At 46.0% G+C, this 23,489-nt stretch overlaps 1 protein-coding gene across 1 annotated transcript; it reads right to left on the bottom strand.

Moving 5' to 3' along the window:
• Window positions 1-868: 868 nt before the first annotated feature.
• Window positions 869-23,129, bottom strand: LOC127752695 (lecithin-cholesterol acyltransferase-like 1). The gene is made up of 5 exons (XM_052278096.1): window positions 22,959-23,129; window positions 22,714-22,838; window positions 2,640-2,857; window positions 2,083-2,552; window positions 869-901 (listed from the first exon to the last, which is right to left on the bottom strand). The coding sequence occupies exons 1-5, from the start codon at window positions 23,127-23,129 to the stop codon at window positions 869-871; spliced, it is 1,017 nt and encodes a 338-aa protein (XP_052134056.1).
• Between the last annotated feature and the right edge of the window lie 360 nt (window positions 23,130-23,489).

Below are 23,489 nucleotides of genomic sequence, written 5' to 3'. Positions count from 1 at the left end.
TCCTCCATAGTTTCAGGCTTTGGTGGATCTGGTGGTGGACTTGGTGGCCTAAAAGGTGGTTGTTGTGGCACAATATTGTTATATTGGCCATACCTAGTATCGGGAGGATATCCCCTATTAATATCATTGTAGGCATTAGGGATATGTGGAATAGCATGACTAACAGTATTAACAGGTGAATTAAAATCAGTACTGCTAGTCGTGGTATGAAAACCTAGAGAAACTCCCTGGGAACCGGTCTGACCGGCGCATGGCCCGGTCTGACTGGTGGTCAGCGGTGCGGTCATACCGGCCACAGGAGGTCTGATCTGGCCAGCATAGGGCACGGTCTGACCGGCTATGGTAGGCACGGTTTGACCGGCGTAGTACATGGTTTGACCGGCCATGGTGGGCGCGGTCTGACCGGCAAAGGATGCGGTTAGACCGGTGTCACGACCGGTCATACTATCAGCTCGGTTTTGCGTATAGCCGATTCCTGTGTAATCGGCTACATAATCACCCATTGACCCCCCTAAGCATTATAAGCATATTGTATAGGAGCAAAACTAGAAGTAGCATATGCATCTACACAATGATTATTAACGTTTTGAATAGCAAAGGATGGGTTGGGCGAATCGAAGGTTACCTTTGGTGAAATTACAACTTGAGGTAGCGGGACGTTTCCTCTCATGACGCCTTGATCGGTTCTAATGTATTGTGTAGCAATATTGTTGAACCCGTTCCCGCTCGTCATAGTTGATGAAGAAATTCCTTGATTAAATCCGGCCATATAGCTCATAGCCGAAATATTTGACCGTATTGATTAATATACGGTCTTATAATTTTCCTAGATATATCTGACGTGTGTACCTAGCAAAAATTCCAAAAATCAAAAGATCAGTAGCCTTGATTGGCCGAACCCCTGTGTGCAGCAAAAATCTGGAAAATCAATGCTTCACAGTAACGGCCGAAACAATATGAATCGGCTTTTTGTCTTTATGTAAATATATGTGTGCAGTACTAGCTTTGATCGATCTAATCCGAATGATTTTCTTGCTCTAGCTGTACACAGCAAGACAGAAAAGGCAGCGTGCTGCTATCTAACCGATCGAATCGATCGGTCTCAAATACCAGACAACGATGAAATCGGATAACGTCAGCCGAACTAGTAGATTGGTTCTGCTTGATGACCAAACAGTACTGCCGTCAATCAAATTGATCCAATGAGAAATATGCAACAGCAGTAGATGAATTGTATGGATTGATTTCGGCCGCACAGCCGAAACAGACGTGGAACTCGTCTCGACGAAACACAGATGGGTAGATCGCAAATTCGGCTATTCTAAAGCCGAATAGATTTGTCCCCAGCGGAGTCGCCAAAACTCGTGTTGGCAACTTTTCGTGACAAGTTGACAAACACGATCGCAACACCTAAACGCTTTGTGGTGATATGGAGTCGCCTACCACCTCGATCTAGCCAAAGGGCCAAATTAAGATGGGTTTTGGAGAAAAACAGCTAAACCGGCTAGCGGTGCCGATTTAGAGAACAAAATCAGCCTCTAGGCCGATTTAGATCGATATGAGGATAACTACCCATCTCGTGGGCAAATGGAAGGTTACCAGGATAAACCAACGAAGAGGTGTTGCACTCTCGCAGCGGCGGCGGACGGTTTACAGCGCAAACCGACAAAGATGGACTAAAACTAGGGTAGAATAGAAAACATAGTAAAAGAACGATTCAAGTATATTGTATTCGGGGGTTTTATAATGAACCGGCCTTGTCCCTTAAATAGGGGTTGGTCTTGCCCTCTATAGGCCCTTCTCCATGCCCAACTCGAGATAGAAACCAAAGGAAACACGAAACATGCCTTCCCGAGTAAGGAAACCCGAGACCCGACGAAAACAGACTCGGACTCGGACCCTGCCGGTCTGACCGCCCACATACCTGCGGTCAGACCGGCCCTACTAGCCGGTGAGACTGCCCATATACCTGCGGTCTAACCGGCCTTGTGAAGGAAACTCGATACTTTCCAAACTTTGGTAATTTTCCCCTATTTCGTCCATAGGTACCAAATTTGGGTGTAAACATGTCGCATTCATGACCTTGACGGCCTTGAAGAAACCTTGCTCCAGATCATGTCCGACCACTGTGTTCCACGCCAACACGCTCACCAGATTGACTGCTCCGTCGCCGTTGCCGTACACCACCTCCGGCGCCTTGCTGAAGTCGCCGTCCCAGTACACCAGCTGCTCTGGCGTGGGCACGCCGGCGCCGTAGACGGCGGTCATCGGCACGCACGGCGCCCTCAACCCCGAGTTCACCGGCAGCACCCTCGTGCGGTACAGCTTGACCTCCTCGCCGGAGAACCCGACCACCACGAGGAACTCCGAGATGTTGTGGGCTGAGTAGTTCCTGCGCCGCGTCACGACCAGCGGCGCGCCGCCGAACACGTTCGGGGACGGTAGCGCCGCGAACACCGTCCCGTAGCTCCGCTCCGTCCTCGCCAACGACCCCGGCGCCGCGTAGGCGGAGGCGGCGAGGCTCTGCATCGCCACGACGATGCCGTGGGCGCCTGTGGAGACCATGACGAGGTGCTTGACGAACCTCCTGCACTACGGCGTCGCGCTCCGCGTGAGGAACTCCGCGGCTATCAGGCTGCCTTTGCTGTGGGTCACCAGGATGACCGGCTTGCCGCCGTTCTTCCTGCTGGCGTGCTCGACGAGACACCTCAGGTCGGCGGTGCAGGCAGCGAACGCCATGGCGGGCATGCCCGGTGGCGCCGCCACATACCGGGAGTCGTAGGGAGCGCCGAAGAGGTTCTCTCCTTCTTTGTAGCTGATTCTTCCCAGTGCCTCTGCCTGTTGGGATACGCGTAGGCTATGATAGCATAAATCAAAATTTTCTACCGCGTAAACCAGGAACCATGCAAGTATTAGATCATAGATCGTTACCACTCGACGCACTGTGCAGCGGAAGAAGATGCTGAGAAGTCGAAGGAACTCTCGCGAAGTAGCGTGCATCGATGTAGAGGAAGTAGTCGATCGCACCGGCTCGACCTTCTCCTCCTCATGCGTTCTCCTCGCCGTACTCCCACGCCGGTCAGCACCGCAAACCAGCGGCGCCTCTACCGGTATCCACACGTACAGGGACGGAACGCCACGCGCAGATGTGCTAGCACCCGCGCGCGGCTAGGGTTTTGCTCGGGGAGGGAAGTGACGGCTAAGGTTTCTCACGTGATGCAATGCCTCCGCCGGTCACACCCCTCACGAATATATAGGATCCATCACTCGGGCCTCCAAGGCCCATAGGACTCCTATTCGGATCCCAATCCGAATTAAGCTCATATTGGATCTCTATCTAATTCCCTTATTCTGGCCCATTAAGCGTGCGACCCTGTAGGTTCATATATACTCGGCTGTAACCCGAAGACTCCTTTTCGGTCCACACGTTAACAGCGGCCCCTAGCAGAACGTATTGACCCACCGGGCATCCATAAAGATCATATCGGCTGAACCTCTAGTGTATACTTGTATGAACCCCTTTGCCTCACGATATCGATTAAGCTCAAGGCTAGATATGTGCCATCCTCTAATAGCTCAATCATTCACTCGAACTTGTTGATAGATTATATAACTTGTGCTTGACTCCTCAATCACCTTTGGCATGGCCATGCACTTCCATAATCTACAACATCGAGGGGCACAGAGATATCTCTCCATAGGAGGGGCAAATCCCACCTTGATTATTCATATCCCACTACATGTTTCATAGCATACCCGAAAACTACTTTTATAACTACCCAATTACGGAGTAGCGTTTTGCAGTCCCTAAGTAAGCTACTATACATGTTGAGAACCATGATAATTTCTGGTCTAAGGATTCAACACCAACACTCAATGAGATTACTGATGACACAACACATATGGCTCTTGCAGTGTCTCATGTTGGGTCTATCCAACAACATGTTCACCAACATGTGTCCATGTCACACCCTAAAAATCCTAAATATATAAATTGTTGTTTAATTGGAATTATTAGAAATGATTTTAAAAGCCTAGAAGAGAAGATCTAATTTTAAATAATAAATCCCAATATAAAATGAGGCTAGATAAAATTTCATTAAATACTTTGCTTAATTCTATAATTCCTAGATTTTTCTGGGATTTATTTGAGCTAAGGAAGTATTTTTAATAAATGGAATTGCATTTCATGAATAATTTAAATTGGAAAAAGTTTTAAAAAGTCTCTTTTGGCTTTGGGCCGAAAGTCGGCCTCAAACCTTCTCTCTCTCTCTGGCCCAAGCCGGCCCAGTCCGCAGTCGAGCCGCCGCTCGCGCGCGCGCTCCCGCTCGCTGACAGGTGGGGCCCACCTGTCAGGTCTTCGTCTTCCTCGCGCCGCCACCCGAAACCCTAGCGCCGCACCGCCGCCGTCTCCTTCCAAATCCGGCCGATCCTTTCCGTTTCCGATGAAATCGATAGAGGGGAAATGATCTTCTCGATCTCCTCTATCTTTTCTCTTTTGGAATCATCGGCTAGAATCGTTTGGAAATTCGTGGATTCGAGGTCGAATCGGATCGGTCTCTCTCCTCCGAACCCTAGACTTTCCTTCTCGTCGCCGGCCGCCGTGGGCCTTCGCCGCCGTGTCCTTGCCCCTATAAAAGGATCCCCGGTGTCTCCGCTACCCGTCGCCACCCTCGCCTTCGCCTCTCGTCGCCGGTAGAGCCCTAGCACCGTGTGGCTTAGCGCCGCCGTCGCCGCCGTCGCTCCAGCCGTGCGCCGCCGTCGCTCCGGTCGTCGCCGTCGCTCGGGAAGGCCGCCGTCGTGGTCGTCGTCGCGTCGCCGTCCTCGTCCGCCCCTCCGCCGTCGCTGTCGACCGCCGGAACTTCGTCGCCGTCGTCAAGCCGAAGGTTGCCGCCGCTTCTTCCTCGTCGCTGTCGCCGTCCGTTGTTCTTCCGCCGCTTCTTTGGTCACCGGTGAGTTCGCCGTGCCGTCCGCTACCCGTAGGTGCTCTCCGTTCGCGCCGCCGCGCCGTCGTTCGCTGGCGAGCTCGCGCGGTTCGGTCGCCGCCGGTGGTGACGTCATCGCCGACGTCATCGATGCCGTCCGCCGTGGTCCGGCCGTGGACCGGTCGATCTCGGCCGTTCGTTTTGGATGGATCGATTACTTATGACTCACTATTATTTAATGATGGCTTAATGATAACTCATGATGGTTAATCATGATGGGTTAATTAATTAATTTGCCAACTAAAACCTGATAATGGTGGGTTGTGAGCACATGGTTTTGATGGTCGTGCTCATGACAATTAAGGACCGGTTCACGAGTTTCGGTTGTGAAACATTAACCGTGCCAACCAGAAGCCAGCGTAGGCAACGGCTTTACCTTTTGTATAGCATGGTTCATTGCGGGGCACCAGACTGAGAAGTGGCGGAGATAAGCCCACGGGGGTCGCTGGGGAGTCCATGCCTTGTTTATAAGGGGGTGATTATGATCCAGGAACGGTGCGCTGTGGTGGATTGTGTTGTGCGAGGGGTACTGTCACAGCTCCTTTCTGAGGTACCGTGGTGGTATCAAGGCGCATGGTGACATGTCGTGGGGCTGTGTCTTGTGGGTACAGTGGTACACCTTTGGCCAGAGTAAAACTATTCGAATAGCCGTGCCCGCGGTTATGGGCGGGTCGAACAATGTCTTTCGTGATTAGTCTCACACCTCTCATCATAATGAAAGATACTATGACTGGTAATAATTTGATTAGCTCCTGGTTTGGAATGGTATATTCCTGGTTTGGAGATAGAACTGTGCAGCCGGCTTTGGTTGTTCAGAATGGTTGGGCCTATGCAACAGGGTATGTTGTATAGCGTTGGATTAATAATGTTTAATTATTACTTAACTGTTTTATTAAATTCTGAAATGTCTATTAAATGCTGTTTATGCAAATGAAACCCTACTATGCCATCCTTTTGTTATCCTGTGCACTTGCATAATTGCTGCGTGGCTTGCTGAGTATGTCATATACTCACCTTGCAATCATTCATCAGAGGAGGAGTTCTACAGTGATGCTGATGGTGTGGAGGATTAGGTGTAGCCCTGGTCAAGCTGCCTGTGGAGTGGAGTCGTTTGCGCCATTTATCTTTTTTTCCGCTGCTTAGATCTTTATTGATTGAGAGGAACTATCTACCTCTGTAATGACATTTTATTCGCTTATTAATTAGAGTAATAATTGTACTCTATTATCAATTTGTTATTGTGTGCCTCGGCTGATTCCTGGACGAGGGTTCACACACATGTAAGCGTTTGGAATTTTGGATAGAAATTCCGGGCGTGACAAGTTGGTATCAGAGCCTCCTTGACCCTAGGTTATGCCCAATGGTTACCCATAGGAGCCCTCTAAAAATATTGGAAAAATAGAACTATTCTCCTCTCTTTCTCTTTTAATTAAACCAAACAAATGGCACATGCGGTTTAAAATTCCTTTAATTGTTCTCATTTAAAAATTTATTTATTATTCCTGTGTTATTAGTACCGTACATCTATTACTGTACTAATGACTCATTTACCAGCAAAAGTTTTACAACATTGTTTTATTTAATCTTGCTGCAATGAAATAAATTTAGCAGGTTGATTTTATAACTTTTCTTTTATTTGGAAACCTGTTGTTCAAAAGTGCAAAATTTGTGATCTTGTTTCCAACTGTTTCAACTTATCTTGCAAGCTTGGTTTACTTTATTTATTTACTTATCTTTTACTTTGATTTTCTAAATTTATTCAAATTAATCCAAAAACTTATGCTATTAATTGGACAAACGTCTTAACTCCCTCCTTTCACTTGTCTTTAGATGCCGCGCTACAAGCCTGAGTACTTGTTTGGTGTTGAGGGATTTGTCCAGGAGTTGCGTACGATGTCCTTTGCCATAGGATTTGGGACTGCCCTTTTGTATGCCCAGATTCCTCAGGATCGTGATGAAGAGAAGTGCCGAGTCAAAGTCACCTTGAATAGTAATAGTGAAGATATCCCATCAGTGATGTTCGAAGCTGGAGGAGGAAACTACATTCATGCATGTCAGGAGGTGGCAAGGATCGCCATAGGAGAGCTCCGCGATCGCTACAGTGGTCAGTTGGCCGACACTGAGTATCGCTACCATCCTCGCCAACCCCAGGGAAGTGACCGTGGCAGCTACCTTGAGACTGAGGGGATTGAGAACGATGCTACCACAAGGCATTTGGTCGAGATGTTGTGGGCTATGGATGAGACCCGCGCGGAGACTGTGTTAGCCGCTCAAGATCGTGAAGACCGGAATCGTGGTAAGATTTGCAAGCTAGAGGACAAGGTGGACCGTTTGGAGAAGGAACTAGCCGCATTGAAGGGAGAAGCACCACCGCAGAAGGCCAGGGTTCGTCTTACCGCAAGGAAGAGAGCTCTATTCATCCCTCGCTACCAATTGGCGCCAAAGGTCCGTGTGGTGGAGAAAGAAGTTACCCCAGCCCTAGCAGATCCTCCGATCGTCAATGTAAGTGATGATGAAGGAGAAGAATCAAAGCCCACCCATTCAAAGGTCAAGTGGGGAGCCACTCAAGATGATGAGGACGAGTCGAACGAGCCTTCAATCAACTCCGATGCCCGGAAGACCTAGAATTCCTTGTCAAGCCGTTGTCTTAGATCGTTGTGTTAGTTTGCTTGTTTTAAGTTTGGTTGTGTGTGTGAGTTCTGCATGTGGTTTACATCAGTGGTGGGATGTAAGTGCATGCGTTTGTTTGCTTTCGAGTGTTAGGTAGTTGGTGAGTTTAGTGGTGTGAGAGAGTCTTCAGTTTTGTAATAATGAAACTCAGTTAAGATCAATAAAAGTTAAGTTAGAAGAAAAATTACTTCTCTGTCCTAAGTAGTTTTCCCCGATTTCTCTTCTTGTGCTCTCGCCCATGCCAGATGGTGCTCACTCGCAGCAACGGGAATGGCCCCAACAACAACAACAACAACAATGGAGAGAATCCCACACTTGCCCAAGTCCTGGCTCAACAGGCACAGCTTATGAACATGATGATGCAGCAACTCCAGAACCAGCAGAACCAGGGAAATAACCAGGCACCTCCCCAGAACAAGTTAGCAGAATTTCTTCGTGTGAGGCCGCCCACTTTCTCTAGCACCACTAATCCTGTTGAAGCTGGTGATTGGCTGCACACCATAGAGAAGAAGTTGGATTTGCTTTAGTGCACCGATCAGGAGAAGGTCTCATTTGCATCACACCAACTGCATGGCCCTGCCTCTGAGTGGTGGGATCACTTCCGCCTTAACAGGACTACTGCTGAACCTATCACTTGGCTTGAATTCACCGCTGCTTTTCGGAAGACGCATATACCATCGGGAGTGGTGTCTCTCAAGAAGAAAGAATTTAGGTCGCTCACCCAAGGATCTCGCACGGTCACCGAGTATCTGCACGAGTTCAATCGTCTGGCTCGTTATGCTCCAGAAGATGTGCGCACTGATGAAGAGCGTCAGGAGAGGTTCTTGGAGGGACTTAATGATGAGCTGTCTTACCCACTCATGACTGGGGATTACCATGATTTCCAGAAGTTAGTGGATAAGGCTATTCGACAGGAGGACAAGTACAACCGCATGGAGCAGAAGAAACGTCGGATTGCTCACTTCAAGGCACAACAGGGGAATAGTCAGAGGCCGCGTCTTACTTTAGGACCCCAGTCCATGCCACAAGGAGGTTCTTCGTCTGTTGTTCGTCCGCAGCGTCAGTTCTTCAACAACAATGCTGGCAACAACATCCGAAATCAAGCTCCACGTCCTGTGGCAGCTCCAACACAACAACAGCCTGCCAAGAAGGAGCAAGGCAGCAAGCCCGGAGTATGCTTCAACTGTGGTGAACCAGGACATTACTCTGACAAGTGTCCGAAGCCCCGACGCGTGAAGGTTGTCCCTACCCAGAGTAACTTTACCGCTCCTACGCCAAAGGCTCGTGTCAATCATGTTGCTGCTGCAGAAGCTCAAGGTGCTCCAGATGTGATTTTGGGTACGTTCCTTGTTAACTCAGTTCCTGCAACAGTGCTTTTCGATTCTGGTGCTACACATTCATTTTTATCTATGAGTTTTGCGGGAAATCATGGGATGGAAGTAGAAGATCTTAGACGTCCTTTGATGGTTAGTACCCCGAGTAATCAAGTACTCTCTTTGCAACGTAGCCCCTCTGTCAGAATAGAAATTCAAGAAGTGCCATTTCTGGCCAATCTTATCTTGTTAGAATCCAAAGATCTTGATGCCATCCTAGGGATGGACTGGTTAGTCAGGTATAAAGGTGTGATAGACTGTGCCAACAGAAAAGTAACTCTCACCAGCAATGATGGTCGAGTTGTAACAGTTCATGCACTGTCTTCTGAGTCTTTAAGGTCAAGTCTGAACCAAATAGCTTTGGAAGAGATTCCCGTAGTACAGGAATACCCGGACGTGTTCCCGGACGATTTACCTAGTATGCCGCCTAAAAGGGATATAGAGTTCAGAATAGATTTGGTGCCAGGAACCACTCCGATCCATAAGAGACCATATAGAATGGCAGCCAATGAGTTGGCAGAAGTCAAAAGGCAAGTCGACGATTTGCTTCAAAAGGGATACATCAGACCGAGTTCATCTCCATGGGGAGCTCCAGTTATTTTTGTGGAAAAGAAAGATCATACCCAGAGGATGTGTGTGGACTATCGTGCATTAAATGATGTGACTATCAAGAATAAGTACCCGCTGCCCAGAATTGATGATTTGTTTGAGCAGCTTAAAGGTGCCACCGTTTTCTCCAAGATAGATCTTCGATCAGGGTATCACCAGTTGAGGATTAAAGAAGAGGATATACCTAAGACGGCTTTTACCACTAGGTATGGATTGTTCGAATGTACTGTTATGTCTTTTGGACTTACCAATGCCCCCGCTTTCTTCATGAACTTAATGAATAAGGTGTTTATGGAATACCTAGACAAGTTCGTGGTGGTCTTTATTGATGACATTCTTATCTACTCCCAAACAAAAGAAGAGCATGAAGAACATCTTCGTCTTGCACTAGAGAAGCTGCGAGAACATCAGTTGTATGCCAAGTTTAGCAAATGTGAATTTTGGTTGTCTGAAGTGAAGTTCCTTGGTCACGTCATCTCAGCCGGAGGAGTTGCCGTTGATCCTAGTAATGTGGAATCCGTAACCAACTGGAAACAACCGAAGACAGTTTCAGAGATTCGCAGTTTCCTGGGTCTTGCAGGTTATTACCGGAGGTTCATAGAGAATTTCTCCAAGATTGCTAAGCCCATGACACGACTGCTTCAAAAGGATGTAAAGTACAAGTGGTTAGAAGAATGTGAGCAGAGTTTTCAAGAGTTGAAGAATCGCTTAACATCAGCTCCTATTTTGATTTTACCTAATCCAAAGAAGGGTTTCCAAGTGTATTGCGATGCATCTAAGCTTGGCTTAGGTTGTGTTCTGATGCAAGATGGGAAGGTGGTTGCCTATGCATCTCGTCAGTTACGTCCGCATGAGAAGAACTACCCTACTCATGATCTTGAGTTAGCTGCAGTGGTTCATGCGTTGAAAATTTGGCGTCATTATCTTTTCGGTACTCGTACAGAGGTGTACACCGATCACAAGAGCTTAAAGTATATCTTTACTCAGCCAGATCTGAACATGAGACAACGGAGATGGTTGGAATTAATTAAGGATTATGATATGGGAATTCATTATCACCCGGGAAAGGCTAATGTTGTAGCAGATGCTATTAGCAGGAAAGGCTATTGCAATGCTACGGAAGGACGACAGTTGCCATTGGAGTTATGCAAGGATTTTGAAAGATTAAATTTGGGAATTGTTAATAGAGGTTTTGTTGCAGCCTTAGAAGCAAAGCCCACGCTGATCGATCAGGTTAGAGAAGCCCAAATTAATGACCCCGATATTCAAGAAATTAAGAAGAATATGAGAAGAGGAAAAGCTATCGGTTTCTTGGAAGATGAGCAAGGAACTGTATGGTTGGGCGAAAGAATCTGCGTCCCAGACAACAGAGATTTAAAAGATGCAATCCTGAAGGAAGCTCATGATACTTTATACTCCATTCACCCTGGTAGTACCAAGATGTACCAGGATCTCAAGGAAAGATTTTGGTGGGCAAGTATGAAGCGTGAAATCGTAGAATACGTAGCAGTATGTGATGTTTGTCAGCGAGTCAAAGCAGAACATCAGAAGCCCGCAGGTTTGCTGCAGCCTTTGAAGATTCCTGAATGGAAGTGGGAGGAAATCGGTATGGATTTCATCACTGGACTACCCAGAACATCATCAGGCCACGACTCTATTTGGGTGATAGTCGACAGACTTACCAAAGTGGCTCATTTCATTCCAGTAAAGACAACATATTCCGGAAGTCGGTTGGCGGAATTGTATATGGCAAGGATTGTGTGTTTGCATGGCGTCCCTAAGAAAATAGTGTCTGATCGGGGAAGTCAGTTCACTTCAAAATTTTGGAAGAAACTTCAAGAAGAGATGGGTTCTAAGTTGAACTTTAGTACTGCTTATCATCCTCAGACAGACGGACAAACCGAAAGGGTAAATCAGATTTTGGAGGACATGTTGAGAGCTTGTGCTTTAGACTTCGGTGGAAGTTGGGATAAGAATTTACCTTATGCGGAATTCTCGTACAACAACAGTTATCAAGCTAGTCTTCAGATGGCTCCTTACGAAGCGCTGTATGGTCGGAAGTGCCGCACTCCGCTTTTGTGGGAGCAAACGGGAGAACGTCAGGTTTTTGGGACTGATATCCTGAGGGAAGCAGAAGAAAAGGTGAAAATCATTCAAGAAAGATCGCGTGTGGCCCAGGCTCGTCATAAGAGTTATGCCGACAATCGCCGCAGAGATTTGAGTTTTGAAGAAAGTGATTATGTGTACCTTCGTGTCACGCCTCTTCGAGGAGTTCATCACTTCCACACTAAAGGAAAATTGGCACCGCGTTTCGTGGGACCTTACAAGATTGTCAGTAGAAGAGGGGAGGTCGCTTATCAGTTGGAGTTACCTCAATCTTTAACAGGAGTCCATAATGTGTTCCATGTGTCGCAATTGAAAAAGTGTTTAAGGGTACCTACCGAAGAAGCTAATCTTGAACAGATAGAAGTCCAAGAGGATCTGACCTATATTGAGAAACCAATCCGTATCTTGGAAACGGATGAGAGAAGAACCAGGAATCGAGTTATCCGTTTTTGTAAAGTTCAATGGAGTAATCACTCGGAAGAAGAATCAACTTGGGAACGAGAAGATGAATTGAAGTCAGCTCATCCGCATCTGTTCGCCAGTTCTTCCGAATCTCGAGGACGAGATTCTGTTTAAGGGGGGTAGGTTTGTCACACCCTAAAAATCCTAAATATATAAATTGTTGTTTAATTGGAATTATTAGAAATGATTTTAAAAGCCTAGAAGAGAAGATCTAATTTTAAATAATAAATTCCAATATAAAATGAGGCTAGATAAAATTTCATTAAATACTTTGCTTAATTCTATAATTCCTAGATTTTTCGAGGATTTATTTGAGCAAAGGAAGTATTTTTAATAAATGGAATTGCATTTCATGAATAATTTAAATTGGAAAAAGTTTTAAAAAGTCTCTTTTGGCTTTGGGCCGAAAGTCGGCCCAAAACCTTCTCTCTCTCTGGCCCAAGCCGGTCCAGTCCGCAGCCGAGCCGCCGCTCGCGCGCGCTCCCGCTCGCTGACAGGTGGGGCCCACCTGTCAGGTCTTCGTCTTCCTCGCGCCGCCGCCGCCCGAAACCCTAGCGCCGCGCCGCCGCCGTCTCCTTCCAAATCCGGCCGATCCTTTCCATTTCCGATGAAATCGATAGAGGGGAAATGATCTTCTCGATCTCCTCTATCTTTTCTCTTTTGGAATCATCGGCTAGAATCGTTTGGAAATTCGTGGATTCGAGGTCGAATCGGATCAGTCTCTCTCCTCCGAACCCTAGACTTTCCTTCTCGTCGCCGGCCGCCGAGGGCCTTCGCCGCCGTGTCCTTGCCCCTATAAAAGGATCCCCGGTGTCTCCGCTACCCGTCGCCACCCTCGCCTTCGCCTCTCGTCGCCGGTAGAGCCCTAGCACCGTGTGGCTTAGCGCCGCCATCGCCGCCGTCGCTCCAGCCGTGCGCCGCCGTCGCTCCGGTCGTCGCCGTCGCTCGGGAAGGCCGCCGTCGTGGTCGTCGTCGCGTCGCCGTCCTCGTCCGCCCCTCCGCCGTCGCTGTCGACCGCCGGAACTCCATCGCTGTCGTCAAGCCGAAGGTTGCCGCCGCTTCTTCCTCGTCGCTGTCGCCGTCCGTTTTTCTTCCGCCGCTTCTTTGGTCACCGGTGAGTTCGCCGTGCCGTCCGCTACCCGTAGGTGCTCTCCGTTCGCGCCGCCGCGCCGTCGTTCGCCGGCGAGCTCGCGCGGTTCGGTCGCCGCCGGTGGTGACGTCATCGCCGACGTCATCGATGCCGTCCGCCGTGGTCCGGCCGTGGACCGGTCGATCTCGGCCGTTCGTTTTGGATGGATCGATCTCGGCCGTCCGTTCTCGTGAACCGCCGCCGTGCACCCGGTCCACCGCAAACCCTAGCCGCTGACGCAATAAATCCTCTTTTCCTTTTCAAAAATAATTCATTATTGCGTCATAATTCAATTAAAATCCATATAAGTGTTTTAATCCGATTTAATCTTTAAAAATTCATAACTAATTCATGTTAGCTCGGATTTAGTTGGTTCAAGTTTCTAAATTTTTCTAAAATTGAGATCTACATGTTAAAAATATCCACATGTACTGTTCATACTTGTTTATGTGCTGTTTGGGTGATTTTGCTCTTTTCTCTTAGATTCCGACGTTTCCGGAGAGTCCGTTTTCGCAGGAGAAGAATTTGAAGAGTTCCAAGGCCAGCAAGGCAAGTCACACAGATCCCAAACAACCCTTTGAGCATGTTGATCCCGTTTAAAGCTATTGTTTCTATTCAACTATTGCATTTATTTTCGAATGTCATTGGGTGGAATTAGCCTATTGTTGGTTATAGCCCTTTTGTTCTTGATTACTTTATTCCTTGATACCTTGGGTTATTATAAATTGACTAGTTGAGCTTTATATATTGGTTCAGCTAGATATTACATGTGATTGCTTAGCCATGCTTAGAAACTTTAGCACACTATTGGGATAACTTATGACTCACTATTATTTAATGATGGCTTAATGATAACTCATGATGGTTAATCATGATGGGTTAATTAATTAATTTGCCAACTAAAACCTGATAATGTTGGGTTGTGAGCACATGGTTTTGATGGTCGTGCTCATGACAATTAAGGACCGGTTCACGAGTTTCGGTTGTGAAACATTAACCGTGCCAGCCACAAGCCAGCGTGGGCAACGGCTTTACCTTTTGTATAGCATGGTTCATTGCGGGGCACCAGACTGAGAAGTGGCGGAGATAAGCCCACGGGGGTCGCTGGGGAGTCCATGCCTTGTTTATAAGGGGGTGATTATGATCCAGGAACGGTGCGCTGTGGTGGATTGTGTTGTGCGAGGGGTACTGTCACAGCTCCTTTCTGAGGTACCGTGGTGGTATCAAGGCGCATGGTGACATGTCGTGGGGCTGTGTCTTGTGGGTACAGTGGTACACCTTTGGCCAGAGTAAAACTATTCGAATAGCCGTGCCCGCGGTTATGGGCGGGTCGAACAATGTCTTTCGTGATTAGTCTCACACCTCTCATCATAATGAAAGATACTATGACTGGTAATAATTTGATTAGCTCCTGGTTTAGAATGGTATATTCCTGGTTTGGAGATAGAACTGTGCAGCTGGGTTTGGTTGTTCAGAATGGTTGGGCCTGTGCAACAGGGTATGTTGTATAGCGTTGGATTAATAATGTTTAATTATTACTTAACTATTTTATTAAATTCTGAAATGTCTATTAAATGCTGTTTATGCAAATGAAACCCTACTATGCCATCCTTTTGTTATCCTGTGCACTTGCATAATTGCTGCGTGGCTTGCTGAGTATGTCATATACTCACCTTGCAATCATTCATCAGAGGAGGAGTTCTACAGTGATGCTGATGGTGTGGAGGATTAGGTGTAGCCCTGGTCAAGCTGCCTGTGGAGTGGAGTCGTCTGCGCCGTTTATCTTTTTTTCCGCTGCTTAGATCTTTATTGATTCAGAGGAACTATCTACCTCTGTAATGACATTTTATTCGCTTATTAATTAGAGTAATAATTGTACTCTATTATCAATTTGTTATTGTGTGCCTCGGCTGATTCCTGGACGAGGGTTCACACACATGTAAGCGTTTGGAATTTTGGATAGAAATTCCGGGCGTGACAGTCCACATTATTAATTTGGTATCTCTAAACCATGATCCATGAGACATGATTATCAATTAATACATGTGTGGATCATATAAACATATTTGTTCCACATATGATATTTGATCAGGGATCCTTTAGAAATAGTAACAAACAACATAAAGAGTCTCATGAAAGAATCACATATTAGTTAACCAATAAGGAGTTATCTATTTTAAGGAACAATGTCGGATAAATATGTAAACATAGTATATGATACAATCATCTCTATGATTGCCTTTAGGGCATATCACTAACACTGCCATCTTCTTGAAACAATGGCTCCTGACAGGATTTTCAGTTCAATCCAAAAAAAAATTGAGGCTGAGGATTTGATGAAAAAAAATAAGCATACATGAATTCAGTTATACATAAAACTTCTTGTTTGAAAAAATGCACATGTAGTTTCTCGAGAACCCTAAATTTTCTCATATTTTTTTCATACTACTTACCATTACTACTAGCTATTTCTTCATTCCATATTGATTATTGTATAAGTTTTTTTCTACCAAGACCAAATAAGAATTGACTATCATGTATTTTAATTAATGTAAGTATGTAGTGAGGAAGAATCAAGAAAAATACATACTTTGACTCTCCATATGCATAAGAAACGATCGAGTGCTTTAGTTCTCCTAAAAACCTACATGAATGCATAAACACAATAATGCTGCATATCAAATAAGGTACAAGGGTCTATATGGTGATCAATTTAAACATTATGACTTTTGATTATATAATGATCGATCAATATGAAATGGAGGAAGTACTTAGAACAGTTTTAATAACAGCGCCGACTGATGGCTCCAAAAACATACCAACCTGACATACAACAATATGCTACTAGCTTTATTTTTTAATCGTGCTATTCTCTTGTTCCAACGCTGCATGTTGCTCTCCTATTTTTCTACTAGCTGTTGTGAGGGGTGGAGTTACAGGCAATCATCGGGGTGATGTTTTTTGCCGATGTCTAGTACCCCTCTTATTTGCTATGACCCCAGTGAAGAGTTAAACTAGACCCTGGTGACATCATTGATTGTTCCATCAAAGCTCAACTGCTACTATAGGAATGATACTAGCAAGCAGCAAATAGAAAATGAACTAGCACTTATGATTATACGATGGTCCAATATACATATATGATTTGATATTTGGGCCCATAAATAAGGCCAGAAGCCACTACTCCATAAATTCCCTGGTTGCATCATCATATTCCTAGTTGTCTTGCATCGGCATCGCACGTCCTGACATCATATTTCATTTTATTTCCAGCATAATGGAAGGCAAAGAATTAGTGTTTTTGATAATTTTTGATGCATTTGGTGTATTTTACATATTAATAATATATATGTTTTAATAATTTTATCGACATAAACTGTAATAGGCAAGATGTAACACTACTACAATAGGAGTTGGTTTTATTTTGATAATTTTGTCTCGTATTTTGTAGTCTCTTATCGTTAATTACAAGTTGTAATAATTATGTAGTTTTATTTCCAATTTACTGTTGGATTCCAACCAGCCATATGACATTTTTCACAAAATTTTGATAAATTTCGATCAAATCTTGGTCTAATTTTACTGTTTTAAAAAATAATTCTCGAAAATCATTCAAAATTTTACTCGGAATCTACTTTTTCCCCGCCTGGAAATATCAAACTTGCGTAGTTTCGATTGGTTTTGGTGAAAACATGAATCCTGATTAGTACGAATACTGACCCCGGTAACTATTTATCCTGGCTTCACCCCTGGTTGTGACAGTCCGATGACATGCAGATTTACATACCACACATGGTCAGCTGGCGACTAATTAGTCGCTGGCTTTTCTCTCTGCAGTTTAGCTCGCTGCCACATGTGCTAAAATCCTACGTAAACGGCTATCAGCTCACTATTGTACATGCCCTTAGCTAAAATTAGTTGTACTCGCTCCATTCCATTACACAGTGTATCCATGAAAATCAAAAAAATATGTTCACAAAGATTTCGATAGTCCCTCGTATTAAAATATAAGATGCCCTTTTTTCTGGAGAATCATATCATTTGAGAACTTAATGAAGGGTTTGTTGTCATGCATATAGTGTTACTATATCGATCGTATTCCAAAACGGTTTCATGTGATGTTTATATTTTAGTGCAGTATCAAAGAAATCAATGGTCAAAGCATAAATGTTGTTGACCGTGGCCAAATATAAGCCAAAACCTGTTTGCTATGCATTGTTATTTTGGTATTAGTGGGGGCCTAAATAGCTAAATCTTGTGATCACTAATCATAGTAATTTTTGTTGGTCGAGGCCAGGCCTCACCCTGTCCTCTCTTAATTAGCTCCGTCACTTATTCCATATATAACTGATAATTCCACTTAGATTGTGACATATTAATGTCGACATGTACAAATCTAGGAAAAGTGAAATTTTACAAAGGTTTTCTTTCCAGACAGAAACATTAACATTTGGAGTATATCATAAGATTTTGTCAATTTTCAAAACTGAACTTTGAGTAACTTTTCAGATGCTTATCTAAATAAAACAAAAAAAAAAGGTATGCACATGTTTGTCTTACATTGGTTCAATATTGTTGACGTTTTGAACGAAGTTAAACAATTGTAGCTTTGACTATTACTAGCTTATAACTTTTAGAACATTAAATTTCAAGACACATGTGTAGATTAGTCCAAAACATTCTTTAATAAAACTAAAATATTTAAAAGCTTTTATATATATTATAATAGACAATAATATATAATTGAAGATGTCGTTACTAGAAAAATTATTTCCCCAGGTGGCCAAAAATCATTTTCTAGGCGGGGGAGGCCCGTTTGTATGCATAAGTCTGTGAAAATAGATGATTTTTACAGGCAGGTCATTGCTGGCATCTCCATATTTGCAGGCACCGTAGCCTCCCGCCTACGAATATATTTTGGCCGAAAAAAAAACTCACCACCACCCCCACCCCCCACCCTACCCATCTCCGTCCGCGCAGCCGCCGCAGCCATCCCACCTCTTGCCGTTGCAGGGGCGCGGGCGCCGCCATGGGCCACCACCACTGCCCTTCCCCCTCCCCCTCCGGCCAGATCTGGGAGGGAGGGAGGGAGGGAGGGGAACCGCCTCTACCACCGCTTGGAGCTGTGCCACCACCGTCGTGTGGGAGGGAGGGGAGAGAATTTAGCCGCGCTGGGGTGGGGTATGCTACCGCCCTCCCCCTCGCTCCGGCCGGATTCGGGAGGAGGGAGGGGAGTCGCTGCCGCTATCGCCCTCCCCCCTACCCCCTTCAGTCAGATCTAGGAGGGAGGGGACGGGAGGGAAGCCACGCCGGTGGTGGGGTGACGCCGCCGCAATCGCCGCCCTCCCCCACCCTCCGGTCGGATCTAGGAGGAGGGCAAGGGAGCTGCCACCGCCACCACCCTCCCCCCCCCTTCGGCCGGATCTGGGAGGAAGGGGAGGGAAGCCGCACCGGGATGGAGCCGCTGCCACCACCGTGGTATCTGCCATTGCTACCGCCGGCAGGGACAGAGGGAAGGAGAGGTGGGAGGGGAGGGGACCGTCGGGAAGAGAGGGAAGGAGAGGACGCAGGGAGGAATTGAAGGAGAGGGACTTAGGCAATTTTGACTAGGTAGGTGGTCATTTTTATGATGCTTAATCTTTTTGCTGGCGGAACTCTTAAGGTACCACCTGCGAAAATAGATTTTCGTAGGTTGATTGTTTAAGAGGTCCGCTTGCAAAAATAAAGATATGACCACCTAAAGATATTTTTGCAGGCGGACCTCTTAAGAGATCCGTCTGCGAAAATCTATTTTCGTAGATGGACGACGATCTTGCCCACGGTTGTCATTTTTATTTAGCTCTGAGAGGCCTACCCACCTGGATAAAAATGCTATCATTTGGAAAAATGGTTAATTTAGTAGTGTGTATTTTGGAGACCGCACCGTTTTCCAAACGTAAGAAATAATGTACTGGAGGAGGGTATAGATTTAATTATGTCTTATATAAGCTTGGATTATTTGTACCGAAGAGAGTATTTTTGTAGTGATTTCTCTATAAATTTGTCAAATATAAATACAGTATAATTATAGTGTAATTACATTATAACTTGTATGTAAATACAACATAACATATATATATGCAACTTTCGTATAATTATAAACCATTAGATATTCTTTCACGATTCGTGCAAGCAAGGAAGGAAACAATCACAACACACGCATAGGAGAGGGGATTTGGGCATGTGACCACCGCTTCATGGAAATAGTATGTTATCATGTGAGTTTCTAAACTTACATATGAAAATTATATGATAGTTACATGCAAACAGCTATACAATTGCAAGGCGATTGTATAATTTTAAATCGACAAACGTATAGGTAGTCCCATTTATAAACATGAAGATCTAGGATCTAAGATGGTACTTACACGGGGATGGATTCAGCATGGGTGCACGTACCATATTAAGAGAAGGGGAGAGGGAAGGGGGAAAGAAAATGAAGAGAAGGAAGAGTAGGGAGGCTGGACCGCTGGAGGAATAAAAAAGAAGATAAGCCCCCTCCATTCTATTTCTAGCCTGTACGTACATATTTTCTCTCTTAAAAAATAGCTTTAACTTTAAGTTTGGACCACCATATCTTCCGCTGTGCGGCATCTCGTGAATGACAAACCTATATAAATACTCCCTCTCCGTTTCAGGTTATAAAATGTTTTGACTTTGTCAAAATAAAACTACTCTAAGTTTGATTAAATTTGTAGAAAAAAAGTTGTAATATTTTTAATCCAAAACTAATATATTATAAGAATTTATTCAACTAGGAAGGTAACCCGCGCATTCGCGCGGGTATGCGTCGTATGCTAAGTTTAATATACTTATATGAGTGAAATATTAAACGGAAAACATCTGCCACTATTTCTCCATAAATTATTTTCATCAACATTAATTGTTTTATAATTTCTAACCTATTAGTTTATATTATATTATATTTAAGTAATATCTACAAGCAATTATTTATGATCTTATTTATCATTTGAAAATAAGGTAGACTTATTGTTTTAAAATGAAAATCGAGGGCTAGTTTTTTTCTCGGAATTTCTAAGATTTTTTCTATTTTTTTAGAGCGTCATGTGGCAGCTTGAGAGTGTTTTTAGAGTGCCGCAAGTTATTTAAAATATTATCATAACATTAATTATTATATGTCGGCCTTATGTGTTGTGATGTATTTATAAACATAGGCACCAATAGTTTAATTCATTTAATTAAAGGAATCTGACTGGATAACAAATTAAAAAACATTGATCGGATAATTTATATTTATATATCATAGAAGATCTAGTTTAATTGTGCATATTTACGTAGATTTATAGTAATATATTTTATTTTATTTTTAAATAGTGCCATAAGTTTTTTTTCAATGGTAGTATATATTACTTGTAAATAAAAATTTATATTTTATAGAACATCGATTTTTTTCTTCAATGGCATGTTACTTATGTTTATTTTTCTTTATGTTACGTATGTTTTTTTTATTGCTCTTATCGTAATTACGTACATGATGTTATTTTCTTCTTGTGAGAGCAGTAGGTAAGCTTATACGTTTTTTTTTCAGTTGTACGTACTATTTATGTTTCTCTAATCAATTTTATAATCATACTTATGTTTCGTATGTATGGAGTCCTTTCGTACATATGGATTTCTTTTTCCGACCCACATGAAGGTATTAATTTTTTAAATAGTATATCTAATCTAATGATGTAAAATATAGGGTCCACCAATTTAAATGAAAATCGACGGTGAGATTGAACGTGCCATGTGGCGGCTTATGAGCGTTTGTAGGATACCACATGGTGGTTTAGGAGCGTTTGTAGGAAGTTTAATAGACTTTTAGTTTATAATAATAGATAGATAGAAGATTATGGATTTAATGATACTATGTTGGTGTTGTAAATATTACTATTTTTTTCAATAGAGTTAGTCAGACTTAGAGTAGTTTAACTTTATCCAAAGTTAAAACGTCTTGTAATCTGAAAGAGAGGGAGTAGCTAATTACGATAGTCAGCATGCATCACGTGCGTTTGCATCACAGTACGTCACTACTAGAAAAAGCATTTTTCTTAACGTGAGGACCTTATTTTCACAGGCGGACGTGACCCTTAGAGCCAAATGACAGCCTACAAAAATATAAATCGGGGTGAAATTTGATGCCCGCTTGCGGAAGGCACCTGTGAAAATCAGTTTCGCAGGCGCCGCTTAAGTGGTTCGCCTGCGAAAATAGACTTGAATATAAATAGATTTGCGGGCCCTAATTTCTTTCTAAGTCCTCACACCTCTCAGTCGCTCCACACCTCTCCTCCCTTCCTCACCGGCCTCTCCCCTCCCCTCTCCTCTCCTCCTCTCCCCTCCCTTCACTTCTACTCTCCCCAGCGGCGATCGCGGGCGGTGACGGCGGAGGGCGGCAACGGCGAGGAGGCGCGACCGAAGTCCGGGCGGCGGCGACGCGGGCTGGGCGGCTGTAGCGGTTCCCCTCCCCCCTCCCTCCTAGATCTGGCCGGAGGAGGGAGGGGGAGGCCGGCGGCAACGGCGTGGAGCGGCAGCGGAGTGGGCTGGGCGGTGGCGGTGGCTCCCCTCCCCCTTCCCTCTCAGATCTGACCGGAGGAGGGAGGGGGAGGCCGGCGGGGTTGACGGCGGCGGCTCTCCTCCCACCTCCCTCCCAGATCTGGCTGGAGGAGGGAGGGGGAGGCCGGCTGGGGCGACGGCGGCGACGACGGCGCGGGGCATCCTCGTCGTCCTCGCCATCCTCGTCGGCATCATCGCGCTCATCGTGTACCTCGTCCTCCGCCCCACCCACCCTCGCTTCTACCTCCAAGACGCCACCCTTCGCCAGCTCGACCTTTCCAACTCCTCCTCCACCGCCGGCGCGGGGCGGCGCGCGGCGGCCGGCGGCATCTCCCCTCCCTCCCTCCCTCGCAGATCTGGCTGGAGGAGGGAGGGGGGAGGTCGGCGGGGGCTGGCGGCGGCGACGAAGGCGCGGGACGGTGGTGAAGACGACGCGCGGGGCGACGATGGCATGGAGCGCGGCGGCGGCGACGATGACGACGGCGGCGGCTCCCCTCCCCTCTCAGATCCGGCCGGGAGGGCGGCGGCGGCGAGCCGCGTGCGGCGATTTTTGTTTGTTCGTTTTTTTGCATTTTCTCAGGCGGGCCGTTGCGCCGACTGCGAAAATCGATGATTTTCGCAGTCGTTGTGATGCAGCCGGACCTCCCTCCTGCCTGCGAAGATTAGTTTTCTAGTAGTGCGTACACCGTAATCGCCCACGTATATCACGTAGCAAACTTCGTCAAAAGTGCAGAGTGTATGACAATAATAATGTTGTACACGTACGACATGGCCGGCGGCTCACCTTTCCGGATCCGAGGGATCATCGTCGGAGCCGAAGCCGCGGGTGGTGCCGAACGACACGACATGGGTCCAGACGCGGGCGATGTTGCGGTAGTCGGTGACGGCGCGGTCGTACACCACCCGCAGCTGGTCCGCATAGCAAAGCGCCACCGCGGGGTCGCCCAGTGCGGTGCTGTTCTTCCACAGCCGGAACCACCGTCGTCGTCCCTTCCCCTTCCCCGCGGCCGCAGCGCCGCCGCAGCTCGCCGGCGCCCATGGCGATGGCTCGTAGTGCTCGGTGAGCTCCGCGTCGAGCTGGCTACAGCCATTCCCTGGCAGCAGCATGATGGGGTGGAGATCGACGGCGGCATCATGGAGCGGCAGGAGGGCGCTGCCGTTGACTACGGGGCACATGAGAGCTAGAAGGACGGGGCACATGAGAGCTGGAGGAGCAGGAGGAGGAATGGCAGTGCGTCCATTGTGGCGGGCAGATAGCTGGCTAGCTTGGTTGGTTTGTTTGGGGCGAGATGAGACGATATGTATAAGCAAGTGGCACTCTAGGTATTGCAAGCAGGAGCCTAGCAAACTTGCGTGTTATTGTGGGCTCGTACAGAGAAGGTGCGTTGATTCACTGGTGGAGAAACCATCTTTGGTCGGTCGGCCGAAATCCACAATGGTCCCGGATTCATTTAAAACCGGGACTAAAGATGATCTGTAGTCCCGGTTGGTGGCTACAACGGGCATATGTGATCGCCAACGGTTGTAAAGATGTCAGACGTTGTCAGGGCCCCCGGGATC

This window comes from Oryza glaberrima, chromosome 10 (genome assembly GCF_000147395.1).
Source record: "Oryza glaberrima chromosome 10, OglaRS2, whole genome shotgun sequence".
Taxonomy (NCBI): domain Eukaryota; kingdom Viridiplantae; phylum Streptophyta; class Magnoliopsida; order Poales; family Poaceae; genus Oryza; species Oryza glaberrima.
The sequence above is the reverse complement of the archived record's forward strand: the minus strand, read 5'-3'. Positions and strand labels throughout refer to the sequence as shown.